Source organism: Saccoglossus kowalevskii, chromosome 6 (genome assembly GCF_978046115.1).
Source record: "Saccoglossus kowalevskii chromosome 6, keSacKowa6.1, whole genome shotgun sequence".
In the NCBI taxonomy this organism is placed as follows: Eukaryota; Metazoa; Hemichordata; class Enteropneusta; family Harrimaniidae; genus Saccoglossus; species Saccoglossus kowalevskii.
The window spans coordinates 38,638,306-38,660,638 of NC_140646.1; the positions used below are offsets into that span (position 1 = coordinate 38,638,306).

A 22,333-nucleotide genomic window follows, 5' to 3' on the forward strand; every position below is an offset into this window, starting at 1 on the left:
TTTTGTGGTAAATTGCCAGTTTAGCTGAAAGCATTGAAGTACTCTGGTGGGCAGCGTAAGGTACCAGAGCTCTCACAGATGTCATCAATGTTTATGATATTTTGTGGTAAATTGCCAGTTTAGCTGAAAGCATTGAAGTGCTCTGGTGAGCAGCGTAAGGTACCAGAGCTCTCACAGATGTCATCAATGTTTATGATATTTTGTGGTAAATTGCCAGTTTAGCTGAAAGCATTGAAGTACTCTGGTGGGCAGCGTAAGGTACCAGAGCTCTCACAGATGTCATCAATGTTTATGATATTTTGTGGTAAATTGCCAGTTTAGCTGAAAGCATTGAAGTACTCTGGTGGGCAGCGTAGGGTACCAGAGCTCTCACAGATGTCATCAATGTTTATGATATTTTGTGGTAAATTGCCAGTTTAGCTGAAAGCATTGAAGTACTCTGGTGGGCAGCGTAAGGTACCAGAGCTCTCACAGATGTCATCAATGTTTATGATATTTTGTGGTAAATTGCCAGTTTAGCTGAAAGCATTGAAGTGCTCTGGTGGGCAGCGTAAGGAACCATGCAGAGCTCTAACAGATGTCATCATGATATTTTGAAGCTAATGTAGGATTGAATACTGAATTGGCATTCGTTGGTATGTCAGTCACTGGGTTGGCAACAATTCGTAATGATCTCATGTGTTTGGTGATTTGTCTCCTTCACTGAGTGATGGAGAAACCAGTCATCTATTATGGGATGTCCCTGGCATGGAATTTGACTCAGCCATTACCTTGAACATCAGAGGTGAACACCAGAGGTGCAGAGCTGAGAACAAAGTAGTAGAAATTCGTATGTCTACATTTACTACAAACTTCAACAGAAGTTGTCTGTTTATATGTATAAGTATGCATTCTTGATAACAATAACACAGTAACAAAACCACTCATCTACTGTGCACTATTAAAAGTGTGATGATAATAGCTCTCAATCTACTAGCTGTTGAATGTGCTAGATAAATTTGAGTTCTGAAATTGAAACAAATTTTCAGGTTAGGTTTGATGATGCCATGCATCAATATGGGCAACCCATTAATTAACAAGTCTGGGCATCAACTGAATTCGAGCGAATTAATTTTAAAAACATCAAAGTGAGATGATTTTAACTTTAACAACAGTGGTAGTAATTGGTAGTCATGAGAATATAAACTAAATCAAACACAGGTTTCATTGATATTTATTTCTCCTAATAATAATATAATTGCAATTTTTGAGTCAAGAATACATGTAAAGAATTACCAAATAAAAATAATCTGCACATAAAAATCTAAATTTGTACATTGAGTGAATTCTGTATTTGCTCTGCCAGGATATTAATGGTTCTTGCATTTACATATTTTAATAATACAAGACAATAAATGCAGTTTTGGTTTGAGTATACTATGATAGTGATATTAAATGATTATAATAACTACAGGCTCAGTAACATTTACCCCATAAAACTTCTCCTCCAGTTTTATTTCTTGAAAGCTATTAAAATGTAAATGAATGTTTAAATTTTAAGTTTTCATCAAATATTAAATTCAATAAAAAGGTTTTATTCGGGAAATATTATGACCTAATTCTGCAGGCACTTGATATAAGGTATCCAGATGAATGATTAGACAATTAGAAAACGGACTGTAATTTTTATTTTACATTATTATAGAAATAAAATGGTCCTCAGCGGAGATTAATGCTGGAGTTCTTTTTTGTTTGATTTTCATTTGAATTGATATTGCTTTCTTAGTACTGTGTTATCACACTAGTATTTGCATAACACTGAAATCATAATATTCTGCCTGTCTGTGTATAATATAGCCCTATGTTGGGAAGTTGGAGTCAAACTAGATCCAACTGGGCATGTGCCAACATTTATGTGTTGAAACGTTTTTAGTAATGATGAATCTAAAACCCAGCAAATACTCACATATATGATGATTGAAATTACTAGAAGATAAAAATGTTTTCAATTTAACGATCATATCTGAATAAACTTATATCCATGACCAGCTGTTCTAAAACACCTATGATATCATGTTGCTATTCATGAAATAGAGCCTGAGCTGAATTCTACTTTCGTTGCTGAATTTATGTTTCGTGATAATAGTAAGCAATTTCGAGCGGTGTTCAAGAAAATTATTATAGTATTAGCATATTCCAAAACTATGCCATGTTCATGAAAATATCTTCCCTACTTTCTCTCAAGTAATTGACCATTGATATGTTACTTCATTACTTTGATCAATGAGTACATGATTTTGACATATGCTGACTAGGTTCTCTTCCTGGTATATAAACATGGCATCAATAATCCTTATACAAACATAAAAGATTAACTATCTTGATCAGAGTTTGCCATTGAGAACATGGATTATTTTTCTCATGAATAGATATTGCAGTCTTAGTATTGTGTTATCATACTAATATTTGAATAACACAGAAATCACAATATTCTGCCCTTGAATTAAAAATAATTCTACCTGCATTTAATTTTCAGGTGCTATTAAATTAATACACTTTGACACAATAAATTTCAAAATATCGCACATGAGTAAATCAATTCTATGAACCTGTTTTTGATTGGCTGAAAGTGCTGTATTTAAACCAATGATGGTTTAATTAAACATTGAAGAGAAATTCTACACAATTGATGTATTCCATGAAATCTATAGAAAACATGCAATCTATAATTTATGATTGTGACTTAAGTTTTTTTTTATTTAAGAGCAGAAACTTCTCTTGCTGACAGAGTTAATGATTTAGGAGAATGGTCCAACCATTCTCAAGATGTTTGTACAACAGCTGTATAATAAAATACTTTTCCTGTAAAGTGCTCATAAAAGTTTTTATTTAGCTTGGCAGTGAAATGAAAAACAGCTGCAATATTTCTGTGTCTACCACTGTATAATTATTATTCAAAGTACAATATTTTATATATGTATTATTTAGTTTTCACATTATTGGAAAGATCAGGTCCACTGAATAATGTTCAGGTGCAAGATAAATATTTATGACATTCTTTTTATTATATAATAATTAAATATTTGTGTGCTTTCAAGAAAAACTGAACTGAACTGAATTTTGATTTATTTTTTCATTTTTTTTTTCAGAACAAAAATTAGATGTTTCTGAAGATGTTTTGAGTGACTCCATAGTAAATATGTTATGCTGCACCTAATCTAAGCAAACTCAAACAATGTCTAGTTACTGTGATACGGTGCGATTATTTGGAGGAATCCCTCTCTTCTTGAAGTAGTCAACCACCTGCTTAGGAACTTCGGCTAAAACTGATTTTGCTAATGCTGCAGGACTTGCCTATAAGAGAGAACAAAAATACTTTTAGAAAGATTTTACACTATTACAGATGTCACAACTTCGTGTTTGAATGAATTATAGATTTTTATAGATTGTTTTTATTTCCAAACACTACATAGGAGGTGTTATATACTGAATATATCCCATAATTTGCCAAGCATAAATTGTGATTTCCATATTTGTTATTTTTCACAATATTTATTAAGCCCATAGGAATCTTGTTATGAGTTGGATTCTTATGGTACATACTTTAGTTGTTTACAATAACTTACAGAAAGACAGACACATGACCTCTATTAGTAACCCATCTATAAACACACTCTGCTAAGAGTACCATTTATTTATTAATGTTTGTAAATTGAATGATGGTGTCCCTGATTAAATAAGACATGGCTTTTACTGTCTCTATGTGGTCATCCTTTCAACAGGTTGCTATGGCAACCTACATACAGCTCATAATAAGTGTATTATTGACTTATCAGTAAACATCAGTATCAAACCTATCAATTTGAATGTTAAATTTATCAAACTATATTTTCTATTAAAGTTAAAATGAAACACACAGAGCACTTAAAACGTCAAGGTTACAAATTTAAGCAAAATGATTATGTTGGTATCCAGGCATCACTATCTATTTAATTGTGTGCGACATTTAAAATAATTACATTTTAGCTTGTCTCACTGAAGACCTGTTACATCATTGCCTGCTGACAATGTTTTTATCCTATTTATTTTTGTCATCTATTGAGGCTTTTAGCAGGTGATATGTGTTATTAATGTCCTTCGTCCCATAGGTGGAAACCACTCTTAAAAACTCCATGAATGTTATTACTGTTGCTATGATAACAAGAATAGCACATTATCATCACTGCGTCACCACTAAAGGTATAACAGTGGGTGATTTGAGAGATTGTCAGTCAGATTGTCATTTTCCATTAACCTTCACATTCCAAATCAAGTTGAAGTGTTTTTACATTTACGAACAAGTGATATTTATAGTTCTTTTGGTAATAAATCTACCTAAAATATTTTTTTGTCAAAGATTTTTCAGAATTGCATATCTTTCTTTATGAACAATATACTAGATGAATTGTATCAATTCAATTCACAAAACCCTGACAAACTGATGTGACTGTACTTTCAATAGATTAAGAATATAGGTAATATGAACACATCAAATGAAATTTTACCTTGGTTCTGACATTTCTATGATAAACCAACAGTAATTTTTAAACTACAAACAAATTTCCACAATAAACTGGTGCAACCAAGATGTAGTAAGATTTAGAATTAGGTGATATTTTATTCCAATTTCAAGACAAACAATACGTGATATTTAAAAACCAAATACATGCAAGTATAATGCCAAATCATAAACTTAGAGAATAGCGACCACAATACAGTACACAGCAATGTTTGCGATTGGAAAATTTAAGGATATTTGCAAGTTTGGGAATTTTTCAGAACTCGCTATGAAAATAGAATTTGAGTTAGGGGCAACAAAAAAATGTTCATTAACTCAAAAATTCTATTACCCCAAAAAATTGCTTGTTATTACCCAACAAATTTTCATATATTTGGTAACTCATTTTGATTGGCCAATTTGTTCTTCTGGTCATACCTAATTGTTTTCTCTATAAAATAGCTTTCTTTGTTATATAACATCCATGATAATTTACACACTAATGTAAACAAATTACAGTTTTCCGAACACCAACAAAACTGTAACATGTATTATATATATTTGGGGGAGGAAGGGTTTTATTACTGAAATGGAAGCGAAATGGAGGAACGCTTCTTGATGACATATGACATTTCCATTTACAGTTATTAACCTTTACACCACCACTTCCCTCTTTTCATCACAAATTCACAAAATAGTCCTGTTTATAGTCTGCATAGTAGTTTATAGTCTTTCCTTCAGAAGATTGCGACAAAAATAGCCACATTTTTTTAGTAAATACTGAAAATTGACTAAAATTTTGTCTGTTGGCTCCAAAATTAGAGTACATTTCCAGGAATATTGAAAATTTTAAGAAAAAAGTGCAGACAAATTTGGGCGGAAAAGTCTGGTGGTGAAAAAGCTTAATCACATTTCAACTTGTGCACAATTATACAATTTTAAAATATTCCTTTTTTGAAAGTATGCAGTGCATACAACATTATACCAGTATTCAAGATAACTCAAATATAAATGAGTTTTAATAATCAAATGTTACAAAGCTACAAATAGGAATTTCCTCTACCACAAAATATTAGAACAATTGTTAATACAAAATTGAAATTTACAACTAAAAAACTATACGGTCAAATTTTGTGTATCAAGTAAATAATGTAATTTTCCCATGTATACCTTTGTATTGGATTCATATCAAACATAACACAGTGTAATGCCTGTGGCGCTTCAATACAAGACACATTCTGTTACAACAATTTAACAGTGGTTGTATTGTATCGTCATGTAATTTAATATACTTACGCTTTGAAAATCTCTGAATGGTACAAACTGCACAATATCCCTAGCAACCTTTTCACCTCGTACAGTTCTGAGAACGCCATCATCACCGTCTAGCACTTTCATATCAGAGAAGTTAGCATTGCCAACACCAATTATAATAACCGACATTGGTAGATTGGATGCATGTACGATAGCTTCGCGCGTTTCATCCATGTCAGTTAATACTCCATCCGTTAACAACAATAACACGTAATATTGCTGGCAAAAAAACAATACATGTTATAGTAGATTGTTATTGAAATTAACACACATTATCACACAAGATACAATTAAATCTCACAAAATGTCTGTGTCTCTCAATAATGAAAACAGTGTAATTTTCACCACTAGGATTTTGTGCAATTTCATGATTTGTTCAAGTTGCTGTGACTCTTTACGACCCATGTCAAATTTTCCCAAAATTTCATGATTTTCAACAATTTGTGAACAATTTTTTTCTCGTAAAATGATAAAGCAGTTATCTATTTTCGTTATCTGAATCACAGTATCCATTTAATGTTAGTATTCCATAAAAATACTCAAGTACTACCTTGACAGTAATCAAATTTCCCCCAAATACCAACTATAATCCTATACCTAAATGCACAGTAATCAAATTTCCACTGAGTAAATTTAAACTGATGTGTACAATTTTCATTGTATGGATATGGCATGTTTTGCATTATTAAGAATGAATGAAATAACATACTGACGCTCCGGGCTGTCTCTGAGCTTCCTGTGCAAATCTAGCCACATGATGTATAATTGGAGAGGCATTGGTTGGTCCCCAGAGTTTTACTTGTCGGATACAATTTTCATACGCTTGTAAAATGCCTTGCACACCTTGCACAGAAAAATAATGTTGTAGAATGAAATTAATGCCAACACTGAATGAAGATTTACAGAAAATAATATTGGACTATAGGCTGAGCAAGTCCATCCATCCATCATAAAATCTATACAATATATATATTGATTTATATGTAAAAATAAAATGCTAATATATGTGTATCTATTGTATGTATAAACATGATTCAGAGAAGCCTGTGTCACCTGTGCCATCTGAGAGAGTAACAATCTCTTTCTCATAGGCATCTGTAATTGGTATTACCTCATTAATATTCATGAGTAGTTGATGTAATAAGACACACAAGCATTGTGGAATGAATGAATGCATGTACTAGACTAGACAGGGCAGTAGACAACAACTGTTGACTCAGAGATTTGAATTCAATTCATCATTGAATGCATAAATACATTTAGAGCCGTGAATTTATGATACCGGTAATTATTGTAATTTTTAGCTCATCCAACAGAACAGTATAAACAACAATGAGTTGTAAATTTCAATAATTACTGGCAATGTAAAAATCATGTCAGTTTTAGTGATTTGTTGTCTGATTCAGTTAAGCAGTTATGTCATAGAAAATCGTTCTCCCTCAGCGTAGCGTGGAATGTTCCAAAACTTGGCGAGTGTTCATGCTTTTGGTTGTGTGTGTTTAACATTCTATAAGGGTATGACACAGCACATTCCATTTTCATTCAAACCATGTAGCCTCTGAGTTGTATTCAAGTTTTACTTATGGCAGTCATTGAGAAGGAACAAACACAAATTGGCCTCAATCATTCAGTAGAAAAAGAGAACATCGGAATTTGTCATTTTTTAAATTTGTTCATGAATCACAGACATAAATCACTATTTTCATCACCATGCAAAATAACGTTTCTTTTTTAGTGGTAACCCGGTTTTTGTTGTAACACTCCTATAAGATATTATTTTTATGAAAAAACAACACAAATAACCAATGGACTGTAAGCAAGACTATCGATATGTTGGAAACTTGCTTGATTGAGCCTGTTCTTCAAACTTTTAAATTGTAACTTGATGTTGGAGGTAGAAAGTATAAGTAGAAGTAGTTGTTTAATGCACTGAATTTAACATTGCAATGACGGAAATCATATAATTTGATAATAAACAATGTTTTTTATTTATTAATTATTTTGCATGCTATTTATAACACCCTCACATTCCAAATATAACAGAAATTTGTACTTCAAGTGGCATTTGTGACATTCAGTGGATAGTAAAAGATTCTATAGTTTCCTGGCTGTGTTGATGAGGTTACAAAATGGTAACATAATAGAATAATGGCCCAGTCTGTGAAAGGTGTCAGTTAAGACAGCTTTCCCTGTATATACTTTACTTGTGTTCATCTTAGAAAGGTGTCAGTTAAAACAGCTTTCCCTGTATGTACTTTACTTGTGTTCATCTTAGAAAGGTGTCAGTTAAAACATCTTTCCTTGTGTGTACTTTACTTTTGTTCATCTTAGAAAGGTCTCAGTTAAAACATCTTTCCCTGTATGTACTTTAATTGTTCATCTTAGAAAGGTGTCAGTTAAGACAGCTTTCCTTGTGTGTACTTTGCATGTGTTCATCTTAGAAAGGTGTCAGTTAAGACAGCTTTCCCTGTATATACTTTACTTGTGTTCATCTTAGAAAGATGTCAGTTAAGACAGCTTTCCCTGTATACACTTTACTTGTGTTCATCTTAGAAAGGTGTCAGTTAATTAAGACAGCTTTGCCTGTATATACTTTACATGTGTTCATCTTAGAAAGGTGTCAGTTAAGACAGCTTTCCCTGTATACACTTTACTTGTGTTCATCTTAGAAAGGTGTCAGTAAATTAAGACAGCTTTGCCTGTATATACTTTACATGTGTTCATCTTAGAAAGGTGTCAGTTAAGACAGCTTTCCCTGTATATACTTTACTTGTGTTCATCTTAGAAAGGTGTCAGTTAAGACAGCTTTCCCTGTATGTACTTTACTTTTGTTCATCTTAGAAAGGTGTCAGTTAAGACAGCTTTGCCTGTATATACTTTACTTGTGTTCATCTTAGAAAGGTGTCAGTTAAGACAGCCTTGCCTGTATATATTTTAATTGTGTTCATCTTAGAAAGGTGTCAGTTAAGGCAGCTTTGCCTGTATATACTTTACTTGTGTTCATCTTAGAAAGGTGTCAGTTAAGACAGCTTTCCCTGTATGTACTTTACATGTGTTCATCTTAAGGTGTCAGTTAAGACAGCTTTGCCTGTATATACTTTACATGTGTTCATCTTAGAAAGGTGTCAGTTAAGACAGCTTTCCCTGTATGTACTTTACATGTGTTCATCTTAGAAAGGTGTCAGTTAAGACAGCTTTCCCTGTATATACTTTACTTGTGTTCATCTTAGAAAGGTGTCAGTTAAGACAGCTTTGCCTGTATATACTTTACTTGTGTTCATCTTAGAAAGGTGTCAGTTAAGACAGCTTTCCCTGTATGTACTTTACTTGTGTTCATCTTAGAAAGGTGTCAGTTAAGACAGCCTTGCCTGTATATATTTTACTTGTGTTCATCTTAGAAAGGTGTCAGTTAAGACAGCTTTGCCTGTATATACTTTACTTGTGTTCATCTTAGAAAGGTGTCAGTTAAGACAGCTTTGCCTGTATATACTTTACATGTGTTCATCTTAAGGTGTCAGTTAAGACAGCTTTGCCTGTATATACTTTACATGTGTTCATCTTAGAAAGGTGTCAGTTAAGACAGCCTTGCCTGTATATACTTTACTTGTGTTCATCTTAGAAAGGTGTCAGTTAAGACAGCCTTGCCTGTATATACTTTACTTGTGTTCATCTTAGAAAGCTAGGTGTCAGTTAAGAAGCTTTCCCTGTATATACTTTACATGTGTTCATCTTAGAAAGGTGTCAGTTAAGACAGCTTTCCCTGTATATACTTTACATGTGTTCATCTTAGAAAGGTGTCAGTTAAGACAGCTTTCCCTGTATATACTTTACATGTGTTCATCTTAGAAAGGTGTCAGTTAAGACAGCTTTCCCTGTATATACTTTACATGTGTTCATCTTAGAAAGGTGTCAGTTAAGACAGCTTTCCCTGTATGTGCTTTACTTGTGTTCATCTTAGAAAGGTGTCACTTAAGACAGGTTATTCTATATGTATTTTCTACTATTTGAAATTAAATATTACTGTTACCTGCACAAAATGGATTGTTCATATCAAAGTTGATGGCAAATTCATGAGAAACAGCAAAATTTGGTGGAATTTTGGCACCAAATCCAAGAGCAGGAAATAACTTGTCACTGAAACAAAAAAACACATAAACTTAAATACTTGGGAAGTTATATTATAATATTAAAAAGTCAATTTTTGAAATGTTTTGAAATTGATTTGACCATTTGATGGTGATTCAACCAGTTGACGATTTTTGATTTTCAGGATGTGCACATTGATTCAAGCAATTAATGGTGTTGGCAGTGATTCAACCACATGATGGTGTTGGCAGTGATTCACCAATATGATGGTTTTAGCAGTGATTCAACCATATGATAGTGCTGGCAGTGATTCAATCATATGATGGTGGTGATTCAATCATATGATGGTGTTGGCAGTGATTCATCAATATGATGGTTTTGGCAGTGATTCAACATATGGTGGTGTTGGCAGTGATTCAATTATATAATAGTGCGGGTAGTGATTCAACCATATAATGGTGTTGGTAGTGATTCAACACATGATGGTGTTGGCAGTGATTCAACATATGATGGTGTTAGCAGTGATTCAACCATATAATGGTGTTGGCAGTGATTCAACCATATGATGTTGTTGGCAGTGATTCAACATATGATGGTGTTGGCAGTGATTCAACATATAATGGTGTTGGCAGTGATTCAACATATGATGGTGTTAGCAGTGATTCAACCATATAATGGTGTTGGCAGTGATTAAACATATGATGGTGTTGGAAGTGATTCAACCATATGACGGTGTTGGCAGTGATTCAACTATATAATAGTGCTGGCAGTGATTCAACCATATAATGGTATTGGCAGTGATTCAACCATATGATGGTGTTGGCAGTGATTCAACATATGATGGTGTTGGTAGTGATTCAACATATAATGGTGTTGGCAGTGATTCAACATATGATGGTGTTGGTAGTGATTCAACCACATGATGGTGTTGGCAGTGATTCACCAATATGATGGTGTTGGCAGTGATTCAACCATATGATGGTGTTGGCAGTGATTCAACATATGATGGTGTTGACAGTGATTCAAATATGATGGAGTTGGCAGTGATTCAACTATATAATAGTGTTGGCAGTGATTCAACATATGATGGTGTTGGCAGTGATTCAACATATGATGGTGTTGGCAGTGATTCAACATATGATGGTGTTGGTAGTGATTCAACCATATGATGGTGTTGGCAGTGATTCAACTATATAATAATAATAACTTTATTACACTACTAAAAAAACCTTCAGAGGGTTTTTGTATGGTAAGGAACATAAATACATACAATACATAAGAGATAAAAATAAAATGTTAGTAAAATAAAATAAAAAAATAAATTAATTACTTTCTGTGGTTTTAAAAATTGTGCTCTTTAAGTATTTTGCTAAAGCTATATTATTCTCCATAATCTTTTTAAATATGGAATTCACATCCATTGTGTAAATATTTATTGAACACTCATCAAACAGTTTTTTTCTTTGTTCTATATAGCCAGTACAAAATAGCAGGAAATGTTTTTCATCTCCTAATGCTTTAGTGTTACATTTATTACAGTGTCTATTTTCTAATTCTATTTTGGGCTTTGTTCTTCTACCTAATTCTATTTCTAAGTTGTGGTCACTCAGACGGAATTTTGAAAGCATTTTCCTGAGGCTGAAATTTGAAATGTTTTGCAAATAATTTTCCATATTATAGCTTACTTTGAATAGTTTGTATGTTCTCAGTTTTGTTCCCCTATTTTCATTGGTTTCACTGAAATTAATATAATAGTGCTGGCAGTGATTCAACCATATAATGGTATCGGCAGTGATTCAACCATATGATGGTGTTGGCAGTGATTCAACATATGATGGTGTTGACAGTGATTCAACATATGATGGAGTTGGCAGTGATTCAACTATATAATAGTGCTGGCAGTGATTCGACCATATGGTGTTGGCAGTGATTCAACATATGATGGAGTTGGCAGTGATTCAACCATATAATGGTGTTGGCAGTGATTCAACATATGATGGTGTTGGCAGTGATTCAACATATGATGGTGTTGGCAGTGATTCAATATATGATGGAGTTGGCAGTGATTCAACTATATAATAGTGCTTGCAGTGATTCAACCATATGGTGTTGGCAGTGATTCAACATATGATGGTGTTGACAGTGATTCAAATATAATGGAGTTGGCAGTGATTCAACTGTATAATAGTGCTGGCAGTGATTCAACCATATGGTGCTGGCAGTGATTCAACATATGATGGTGTTGGCAGTGATTCAACATATGATGGAGTTGGCAGTGATTCAACCATATGATGGTGTTGGCAGTGATTCAACATATGATGGTGTTGGTAGTGATTCAACCATATGATGGTGTTGGCAGTGATTCAACTATATAATAGTGCTGGCAGTGATTCAACCATATAATGGTATTGGCAGTGATTCAACCATATGATGGTGTTGGCAGTGATTCAACATATGATGGTGTTGACAGTGATTCAACATATGATGGAGTTGGCAGTGATTCAACTATATAATAGTGCTGGCAGTGATTCGACCATATGGTGTTGGCAGTGATTCAACATATAATGGTGTTGGCAGTGATTCAACCATACATGTATGATGGTGTTGGCAGTGATTCAACATATGATGGTGTTGGTAGTGATTCAACCATATGATGGTGTTGGCAGTGATTCAACATATGATGGTGTTGGCAGTGATTCAACTATATAATAGTGCTGGCAGTGATTCAACCATATAATGGTATTGGCAGTGATTCAACCATATGATGGTGTTGGCAGTGATTCAAAATATGATGGAAATGGCAGTGATTCAACTATATAATAGTGCTGGCAGTGATTCGACCATATGGTGTTGGCAGTGATTCAACATATAATGGTGTTGGCAGTGATTCAACCATATGATGGTGTTGGCAGTGATTCAACCATATGATGGTGTTGGCAGTGATTCAACATATGATGGTGTTGGTAGTGATTCAACCATATGATGGTGTTGGCAGTGATTCAACTATATAATAGTGCTGGCAGTGATTCAACCATATAATGGTACTGGCAGTGATTCAACCATATGATGGTGTTGACAGTGATTCAACATATGATGGTGTTGACAGTGATTCAACATATGATGGAGTTGGCAGTGATTCAACTATATAATAGTGCTGGCAGTGATTCAACCATATAATGGTGTTGGCAGTGATTCAACATATGATGGTGTTGGCAGGGATTCAACATATGATGGTGTTGGCAGGGATTCAACATATGATGGAGTTGGCAGTGATTCAACTATATAATGGTGCTGGCAGTGATTCGACCATATGGTGTTGGCAGTGATTCGACATATGATGGAGTTGGCAGTGATTCGACCATATGGTGTTGGCAGTGATTCAACATATGATGGAGTTGGCAGTGATTCAACTATATAATAGTGCTGGCAGTGATTCAACCATACAATAGTATTGGCAGTGATTCAACCATATGATGGTGTTGGCAGTGATTCAACATATGATGGAGTTGGCAGTGATTCGACCATATGGTGTTGGCAGTGATTCAACATATGATGGAGTTGGCAGTGATTCAACCATATGATGGTGTTGGCAGTGATTCAACTATATAATAGTGCTGGCAGTGATTCAACCATACAATAGTATTGGCAGTGATTCAACCATATGATGGTGTTGGCAGTGATTCAACATATGATGGTGTTGGCAGTGATTTAACCATATATATATATATATATGTTGGCAGTAATTTTACTATTTGAATGTGTTTGGTGCGATTCTATGGAAGTCAATGTGATTTTAACTGTTACAAAATTAAATGATACTCTTGAGTTTGTGAAAATTCATCTCTCACGTGAATTAGAGCAGTTTCCAGTTTGTGCATAAAAGACAGCTAAATTATTCATATCACTAAGTGATCATTATTGGGTCAAGATGCTAACAATAATGAGATTATATCATCCTAACATACCTGTCATAATCCTGTATAACATTGCCTACTGCTGTGATGGCTTGCGCATACTGATTAGGATAACCTGGATTTATATAATGTAGCGATCTAGAGTCATTTGGATCTCCGTTAGAACCTGTGAAATCAACACCAACCTAACAAAAGATGAAAATAGAATGAACATTTCCAATTTATCTTTCTCGTTCTGTTCTTGACTGCCAAAAATTATAATTTTAACAGTTTTATTTCAACATATCTTGCCTCATATGAAATAAGATATCATTAAATACAATACACATCATTGCATTGTTCTCTCTAAGTCTATTGAGAAATTCTACTATTTTATCTGGGAAATGTTAACATACCACATTAAGTGAAAATTTAAGTTGCTCAAATGATGAAATTTTACTGCACAATGTGGAGTGGTTACTCGGCACAAATAAGACTTAGAAGGAGATTTTTTAACATTGCTACATTTGCAAAAAGGTATCATTCATCACACTAAATCTTGTTACATTGTTATTTTATTCAGCAACATACTATAACGGTTGTAAAACTATTCTCCTATATAACAGTCTACTTACAGTAAAATTTATTTGGCATCCTCCAAGGACGTAATCAAGAAATGAATATTCATGAGTAATCTGTAAAAATATAATTATGCAAATAATCTCATAAATGATCATATTATATTGTTAACAAATTAGAAGGAAATATTTTTTTTGGTCTTGAGATAAAATAAAATAAAAATTGGTGAATGAGCTATTTTAACTGTATTATATATAATAATTATTTTCCGAAAATCTCTCCAAAATAAGCTTGAACAATATTTAAAATTTTCTGCTATTAAGACAGAGATTGGCATCAATAATATGAATTCATAACCTTGATGTTGATGTCGTGTTGTAGTTATGGAATGAAGACAGACTGACATCCAAGAGTCAATTGGGGGAGGGGGGGTGAAAGGTTCTATCAGATCTAGATCATGAAAACAGTTTACACTGTGGTTAATACACATAAAACATTTAGTTACAGAAGATGCATGCAATACTTGAGTGTTTTTTCAATAACATTATATTATAATCTAGATCTTCACATCAGTACATTTAAATTGCTTGACCTTGACTGGAAAACTAGAAGTTCTATTTCAAATTCGGTATGTGTGCAAAGAGTTACCATGGAAATTATATACTTATTACTGATAATATTTGCTGTTAAACTTTGTTTCACTCTCATGATATGTGATAATCTGAGTTTGAGCTGAGAAAAAAACAAGTAATTCAGAACAAAATTGAATCTTTGTGAATCATTAGCAACAGAATTTTGAACACGCTGTCAAATAGCCAAGATACATGTCATTCAGACATGCTGACTTGCATGGAAATATGAATGTTTATAGCAGATATTCCACAATTTAAGACTATCAGAAATGCCACACAATAGTCCCAAGACCCCAATAAAATCCATTAATGCTCTCCATTTCTCTTTACAAATTCAAATAAAATGTTCAGTGCTACAAAATACACACACAAATTTACTTTCATGAAAGATTGACAGAATTATTAGACATATTCTCTGATACCAAACGTTTCAATTCATTTGAGCAAACTAATTTTAGGATACAAAATAGATGTTTTGAGCATTATACATGCATCATTATCGCCTCCAGAGGGGGCTATTTTATTTTATCACCTCGCATAAAAATGTGGTTGAATTGATTTCTTTATGTGATAAGCAAAGCATTTTGAATCTTGGCAAGAAAAATCAATAGTGACTTAATTGGTCTGCAGCATATCATTATTACCGGTATGTTGATTTCAGCCTCTGAATTCAAAACAACTGGACAAAGAAACGAGAGCATATAACAACATCATGTCTGACACCGGCAACTTATATTCATCAGATTTATTGATATGTATATGATCTATTTAGATCGAAATATTCAATATAAATCTTGAATAAAATTGTTTTGGGTTTGCAAATGAGAAGGATTTCGAGCATGGCCACTTGGAGAAGATAATCCTTGATATCAGCCTCAGCCTATAGGTCAGAAGTCAGTGCCATAGTATTTATCATGTTGGTGAGGCGACCATGAACAATCGGTCAGGAGGGACTGACGTTATTCCCTAGATAGGGATGCAAGATTGTAGGCAGAATATATGGCCTCCATCAATAAATATCAGAAAACAAGATTCCCCTACAGATATGTGAGCGATTGATCAATAACTGCTGATAATAATTGCAGATATGGCCTGAGGGGAAACAGAGCAATGAATAAAATCAATACACAAACTATCAAATGGAGTGCATGATAAGAAGCTTAATGATGGCAGATATAGCGATGTTGTTAGATCTATTTGTGGAGGACTTGTATTTCCTAAAGATATATTCACAATTTAGTATTTTCATGCACAATATATTTGTACATAAATTGTTACAATCTGACATTCACTACAAATCTTGATTTAAAAGGTGATGCTGGATTTGTCTCAACTTATATGTTTAGTAGTAAAGTTCCTGTTATTATTCACGATCTGATTCGCATGGATTTGCTGAAGCCGGTCATCAGCATGGCCATCTCTATGAAGCTGTGCGTGACCAGGTTAAGAAAAGCTACATTTGACCTCCGTTAAATTGAATGATTTGATTGGGCGTGCTTAGGAGCTGGATCCACCAATCGTCATTCTTGTAACAACAATTAGCTTCAATTTCAAATTTAAAAATTTTCCTTTCACAACATGTCATAACATTTGACTTCATGTTCCATTTCACCAAAGCATGCACTGTTGTTTCAATTCATCAAGAATTCTGCCAAGGTATAATGGTGCGGTGATGACCAAATAATAAAACCTTGGCTAGCGAAGACAGATACGGTATTATAAAGCAATGTGTAATCATGTAATTTCTAGAACATTCCATTGACGGCTGGTTTTATACCAACAACTAAACTCATGTCCTAAGTAAAGATTAAGATAAAAACCACAGTAGCTCATTCATTGATGGGAGAATTTTTAGGAAATTTTGAGATACTTTTACAACAGTGCCTGATTGATGTCCAATACTCATATTTATGGACATTTAGCAACCATGTTACATCCTTGGTTTATCCACTGTAGAATTGTACTTTACCCAAAACATCTTGTTATATTAAATAATTATCAAGGACTATGATTACTGATACCCGCTACTACTATTTTCTATATTTTATTTATTGGTCCTAGCAGAATGGTACATCCCTGATCGTTAAGGCCAAGATAGTGCATTAAATTGCTGTATTGTTATGGTTTCAAATGTTTAAACTTAATAGCTGAAGTTAACTTTGTGTCTTGAACACCTAAATATGAAGAAAAGGTTACCATATATACAACACTGTTATTTTACAGATTGTTCCACATCATCCTTGTTTTGGGAATACAAAAACCTCTTGTATCAGTGGCTGGTCAAACCAGCCATGAGATAAATAAATGAGGTCAAACAATTTTGAGAAACACAAACTGAAAATCCGGTACTAGTTATTATAGCTAGACTGGCCAGTCGGGGCGTTTTTTCAAACATTGGTGTCAATTTTAATTAAATGTATTTCTCACTCGCCGCGAAATCACCCCTTTCACAGTAACGCTAGTTTTCATGATCACGTTAAAAAGGCCAAATTAACAATTAATTATATTTTTTTTTTGTAAAACAAACAAAGAAGTCCCAACTTTGCCAGTCTATGTTATATATAGCATAGACTTCTCTTTTTATTAGGTTTGGGATTTCATGCAAAAGTTGTTAATCTCTCATGAGGCAGAATTATGAACAAATGGAATTGTTACAGAAATGTTAAAATAAATATTAATTAGTTCCTTGAATATCCACTATTCAGTTAAATGTTACTGGATCACAATTTATAATGGATAGTCAACAAGCATCAATAGAGGGCGCTATTTATCAAAGTATTCAAACAAATTTTTTTTTTCTGATTACATAGCAACAAATATTGGGTGGCTGGGTGCTGAGAAGGAACACTAGAACAATACAGCCCTGTTTACAGTTTATGAAAATGTAGAATTCTTCAATTTATTACTATACTAGCAGTTGAAAGCAAAAGTTTTGATTAATAACATTAAGTCTATAAGTCAAGACATTTAAAAATACCTCTACACATGTACAAATGTTATTCAAATTTACATAAAAATAAAAACAACCACGTATTTATTTTTTATTTATTTCTATAATACAGTAGTACAGAAACGAATTAAACAGATCTTCACTGTGATTAAAACTATGAAATATCACTGTGTCCCAGCATACATATAGTGATGCAGCTAGGGGCTACGTCTTTATGAAGTTTTCTGTAAAAAGAAATATACAATAAGTGATGAATTAGATATAGAATTGGCTGGCATTGTCAAGTTCAAAGTAGATCATGTTTACATGTTCGTTGATGAGAATGAGCACACGAGGTTGAGATGTAATAATTGAAAAGTCAAGAAGATATGAAAAGCACATTTATGAAACATCTTTGAAAGATCATAACGTATGAGACAGAATGACTTGACATTGCTTTGAAAGACAGTTTATTCATATTGTTGATTTATCAACACTAAGAACTTGGTGACTCCTAAAACTATTGTTAATGCATTAGGGATTATGATATGTGAACGACGGGGAGATAACTAACTTGGCTTAACAGAATTATTACAACTTAGTAAAATTTACCCAAACCACAACATACATTTAGGAATTTTACCAATTTACTGAATTGTAGAAATGTTTTAACAAGATTAACCTAACTTACCTGAGTATCTCTGAGTATCTCTTTAACAATACAATATAAAGTATTCGCGCAAGGAAATGCATCATTATTGCGAAAATGTACTGCACGCACTAACTTTAGATTTCCTGACTTCTCCAGAATTATAGTTGTTGTATCATTTGGATGTTAAGAAAAACTCTTCTCTATAAACCTACTATTTATAAATTATGTTAAGATAAAAAAACATGCACATTAATTCTTTGAGAAGCAATGTGCATATAAGCAAACACTTGATATGAAATGAAATGAATGTACACATTGAGTACAACATATTCACTAATTCTTAAAAGTACCTTCAGATTAGTAAGATAGAGTAACCCAGAGTGAACGTAGGACTTCTTCTTTGCCTTTTTTTTGGGATGAACAAGCTTCCATTCAACCTGAGAAAGTATCAAATAACATAGTTTAAGAAAGAACAATAACTGGAAAAACAATATATTGTCAATACAATATCCAACAAGGGTATGTAGACTTTAATAAAGTTTAAAGACTCGTACACTTTTGAGTCACAATAATCTCTTACATAATTTAAAAGATAAAATCACAATAACTCATTTCAGATTATGCAGTCAATGTAACTAAACTAAAGAAGAGTGAAACACTTGTCATGGTAATAAGCCGTGCTGTTGAAACATAAAGAAAGTAAGTTATTTTTGTGTGTACGTCTATAGTGTGCAAGATTTTTCCAGTGTCCCTAGCAATTATGTACTGTCATTTCAATGGTCTAGTTTATTAACAAATCTGAGGTGACCACAACTTTAGAGAACTAAAAACAGCACAATTCTGCAATCAGCCAAAATTAGGAGGTCAAGTTTTTATGGTATGAGTTAAAGAGAAGACATAAACCATGATGGTGAATATTTATACAAAATATTTGAAATCAGAAATAGCAATGTCTGAAATTTACTTTTATTAGTATTTATGTATATGTATATTTTATTACTTTGAAATTTTATAACTATCAAGCAATGAAAATTGCATTTCTAAGAAACAATAAATTTATTATTATTATTGTTATAACTCAGAATGACATTTCTTCTACAGTAAACTATATGTCTTAAATTTGGTATGAAAATAAGTATAAAACTGAATTAATGGTAATTATTTCTTGATTCAAACTAAGAGAGTTTACCTCTTTACCACCGCTGGTTCCATCAATCATTTGTTGTGCTGTTGCCATGGTCTCACCAATCAAATCATGGGATCCATCATCATCCCAATCATGACACAGAATCTGTAACACAGCTTTAGATTGGTTAATCTAATACTACATGTTTTCAATTTGTGTTCTATTGTAATTTTATATATTTATAAACAAATAACATCATCCAACATTAATCTTGATTTTTGCCAGGTACTGTAATGTAGTACATATGTAGTGTCTCCCTATACTCTTTGAAAGTTATTGAAACAGCGGTATTTAGTTGTAATATACCATCAGATACTTAGTAGGTTTATCTTATGGTTGAAAACTCCACCCATTTATTATAGATAATATAGATAGGCAATAATAGGCAATATAGATAATTAAATAATATAGATAATGTAGATAATAAACATTATAGTTATTATAAATAGACAATATAGTTTCTTTCAAAAATCTGGAAGTAAAAAGTATGAATACCTTAATTTGTTTTTCATAGTTACCATTGCAAAGAGACTGCACAGATATAGCAAAAGGCTTCCATGTTGGACTTTGATTGTTTTTGATGACCTGCAAAAAGGGAATTTCATTATTAGAAAAGACATGTCTTATTTTCTACACTGCTAAAAATAATTATTTGAAGGTAACTTTGGTGTATTTTCATAAACTTTACTTGGTCAAAGCACGATCATAACAACAATTAACCACAACAGGTAGAGCCACAAATAACTGAATAATTGCATATTCTTCGCAAATAAATGCATTAGAATGCTTATTTTAATGTCACATGGTATGCATTGAATTATTCATAAGCAATGACAGTTTGGTAATTTCACTGCTAGCTGAATCTTTCCATTCTATCATTTCTTGTAGTACAAGTTCATAGTTCATTTCAAAGTTTTCTGCCTGAACACACTGTCATTGTAAATTCAGAAGCACACACAGACACATGTGCTCATATGGAGAAATTTGTGAAACTTTTGACAGCTGAAACTTGATGTTAAACTATGTATATCTCAAATAAAAAGACGCACTTTTCAAACATGGCAGTCACATCTCACACTAAATGTCTCAAAAGTGTAAAATTCTGGTCATACTATGATATATCATATCACACATGTACTGTACACCATAACTTACCTCTGTTCTATGAACCAAGATCCAATCATCTGGGTTTTTACCAGCCTTAAAAAATTCCAAGAAAGGATCTGATTTTCCAAACATATCCTGGAAAATTTTAAAAAGTTATCATTAAAAAATTTAACAGTTCTTATAGCTTGAATATTGACAGTTATGTTAATGCACTGAATATATCTTTAATCAAATAACAAACAAATTGCAAATTATTATTGAAATGACAGATCTACAAGTGTTTAGTTTATATTTGAATATTTACTTTCTTATCCACTTTGTGAGCTCTGAAATTCAAATTCAAAACTTCCTTAGATTCAGACATCTCTTCTGCAACAATCTGAAAAAAAAATCAAATCATTAAACAGAGGGAATGAGAGATAAAAAAGTGCCAGTATGCAACACAATACTAATATTAATAATAATTATTGATGCAGTAAAGTCAATTAATGAATTAATGTGTGTACATACAGTGATAGTACTATGTCCAGCTTGCTTCCCAGACTTAGTACACAATGGTTTTGTATAGGTACCACTTGACACCACCTGCATAATGCAAAAGATAGGTATTTTAATCATGTTGGTTGAACAAAATATTAACAAGGGCTAAATTAATTGACAATAGAATCAACTCTGAATCCAATATGGCAGTGTTGGTTTTTCATTATTTTATATATGTCATATTGTAATCACTTTAACTACAAGATACAATGTAGATAATAAACAAACAAAAAACAATAAAAAATAAGGAAATTAAAAAAAAATTGGCTATAAAATTGTCTGCATGTTATACATGTACCTACATCGGCTTATAATCAGATTGAAGCAACCATTTCAGTGTTGTTACAACAACCGTATATGTGTACTATGTTACTTGTAGTAAATATACCTGTCCCAATGTACATTCAAGCTGTCCCAGGAAGTCATCATCAGAAAGCTTCTCAGTTTCATTATCAATATCATACACATTAAACACCAATTTCTGAACTTCTTCAAACATATAATCTACTACCAGGGGTTTAGAAAAGTCTGGATCAAGACTGTTCTTGATTTGATCAGTTCTGCCAATCTGAAAGATAACATTATCATTTTCATGTTACTATGGTTTTCTGGAACACCTTGAAAAAATAATGTCCTAATAGCAGATGAGTTTTGAGTTTCCTTGTTGCTTGGCTACCATGAGGATTTGTGGGTGTTGGTCAACATTGATTGAGTCAGCAGAAATACAGTATAGGCAATATTGTTAATACTAAATCTACCATCTGCCTCTACCAAAGTACCACCTAACTCCATCATTAATGAGACACAAGAGTCTTTTTTAGATGTAGTATCTTACTTACCTCAACCATAGTACCACCTAACTCCATCATTAATGAGACACAAGGGTCTGATTTTATAGA

General features: G+C 32.9%; 1 protein-coding gene across 1 annotated transcript in view; it reads right to left on the reverse strand.

Moving 5' to 3' along the window:
• Nucleotides 1–1,185: 1,185 nt before the first annotated feature.
• Nucleotides 1,186–22,333, reverse strand: part of LOC100375260 (copine-3-like) — a 28,169-nt gene continuing 7,021 nt past the window's right edge. The window contains exons 3-15 of the mRNA XM_085500513.1: nucleotides 21,823–22,002; nucleotides 21,405–21,479; nucleotides 21,199–21,273; nucleotides 20,943–21,029; nucleotides 20,283–20,372; nucleotides 19,791–19,892; nucleotides 18,952–19,038; nucleotides 14,445–14,504; nucleotides 13,882–14,015; nucleotides 9,858–9,964; nucleotides 6,540–6,673; nucleotides 5,813–6,049; nucleotides 1,186–3,333 (exon numbers count right to left, since the gene is read on the reverse strand). Coding sequence (XP_085356639.1) covers nucleotides 3,223–3,333; nucleotides 5,813–6,049; nucleotides 6,540–6,673; nucleotides 9,858–9,964; nucleotides 13,882–14,015; nucleotides 14,445–14,504; nucleotides 18,952–19,038; nucleotides 19,791–19,892; nucleotides 20,283–20,372; nucleotides 20,943–21,029; nucleotides 21,199–21,273; nucleotides 21,405–21,479; nucleotides 21,823–22,002 — 1,479 coding nt within the window. The 3' untranslated portion in view covers nucleotides 1,186–3,222. The remainder of the gene's footprint in view (nucleotides 3,334–5,812; nucleotides 6,050–6,539; nucleotides 6,674–9,857; nucleotides 9,965–13,881; nucleotides 14,016–14,444; nucleotides 14,505–18,951; nucleotides 19,039–19,790; nucleotides 19,893–20,282; nucleotides 20,373–20,942; nucleotides 21,030–21,198; nucleotides 21,274–21,404; nucleotides 21,480–21,822; nucleotides 22,003–22,333) is intronic.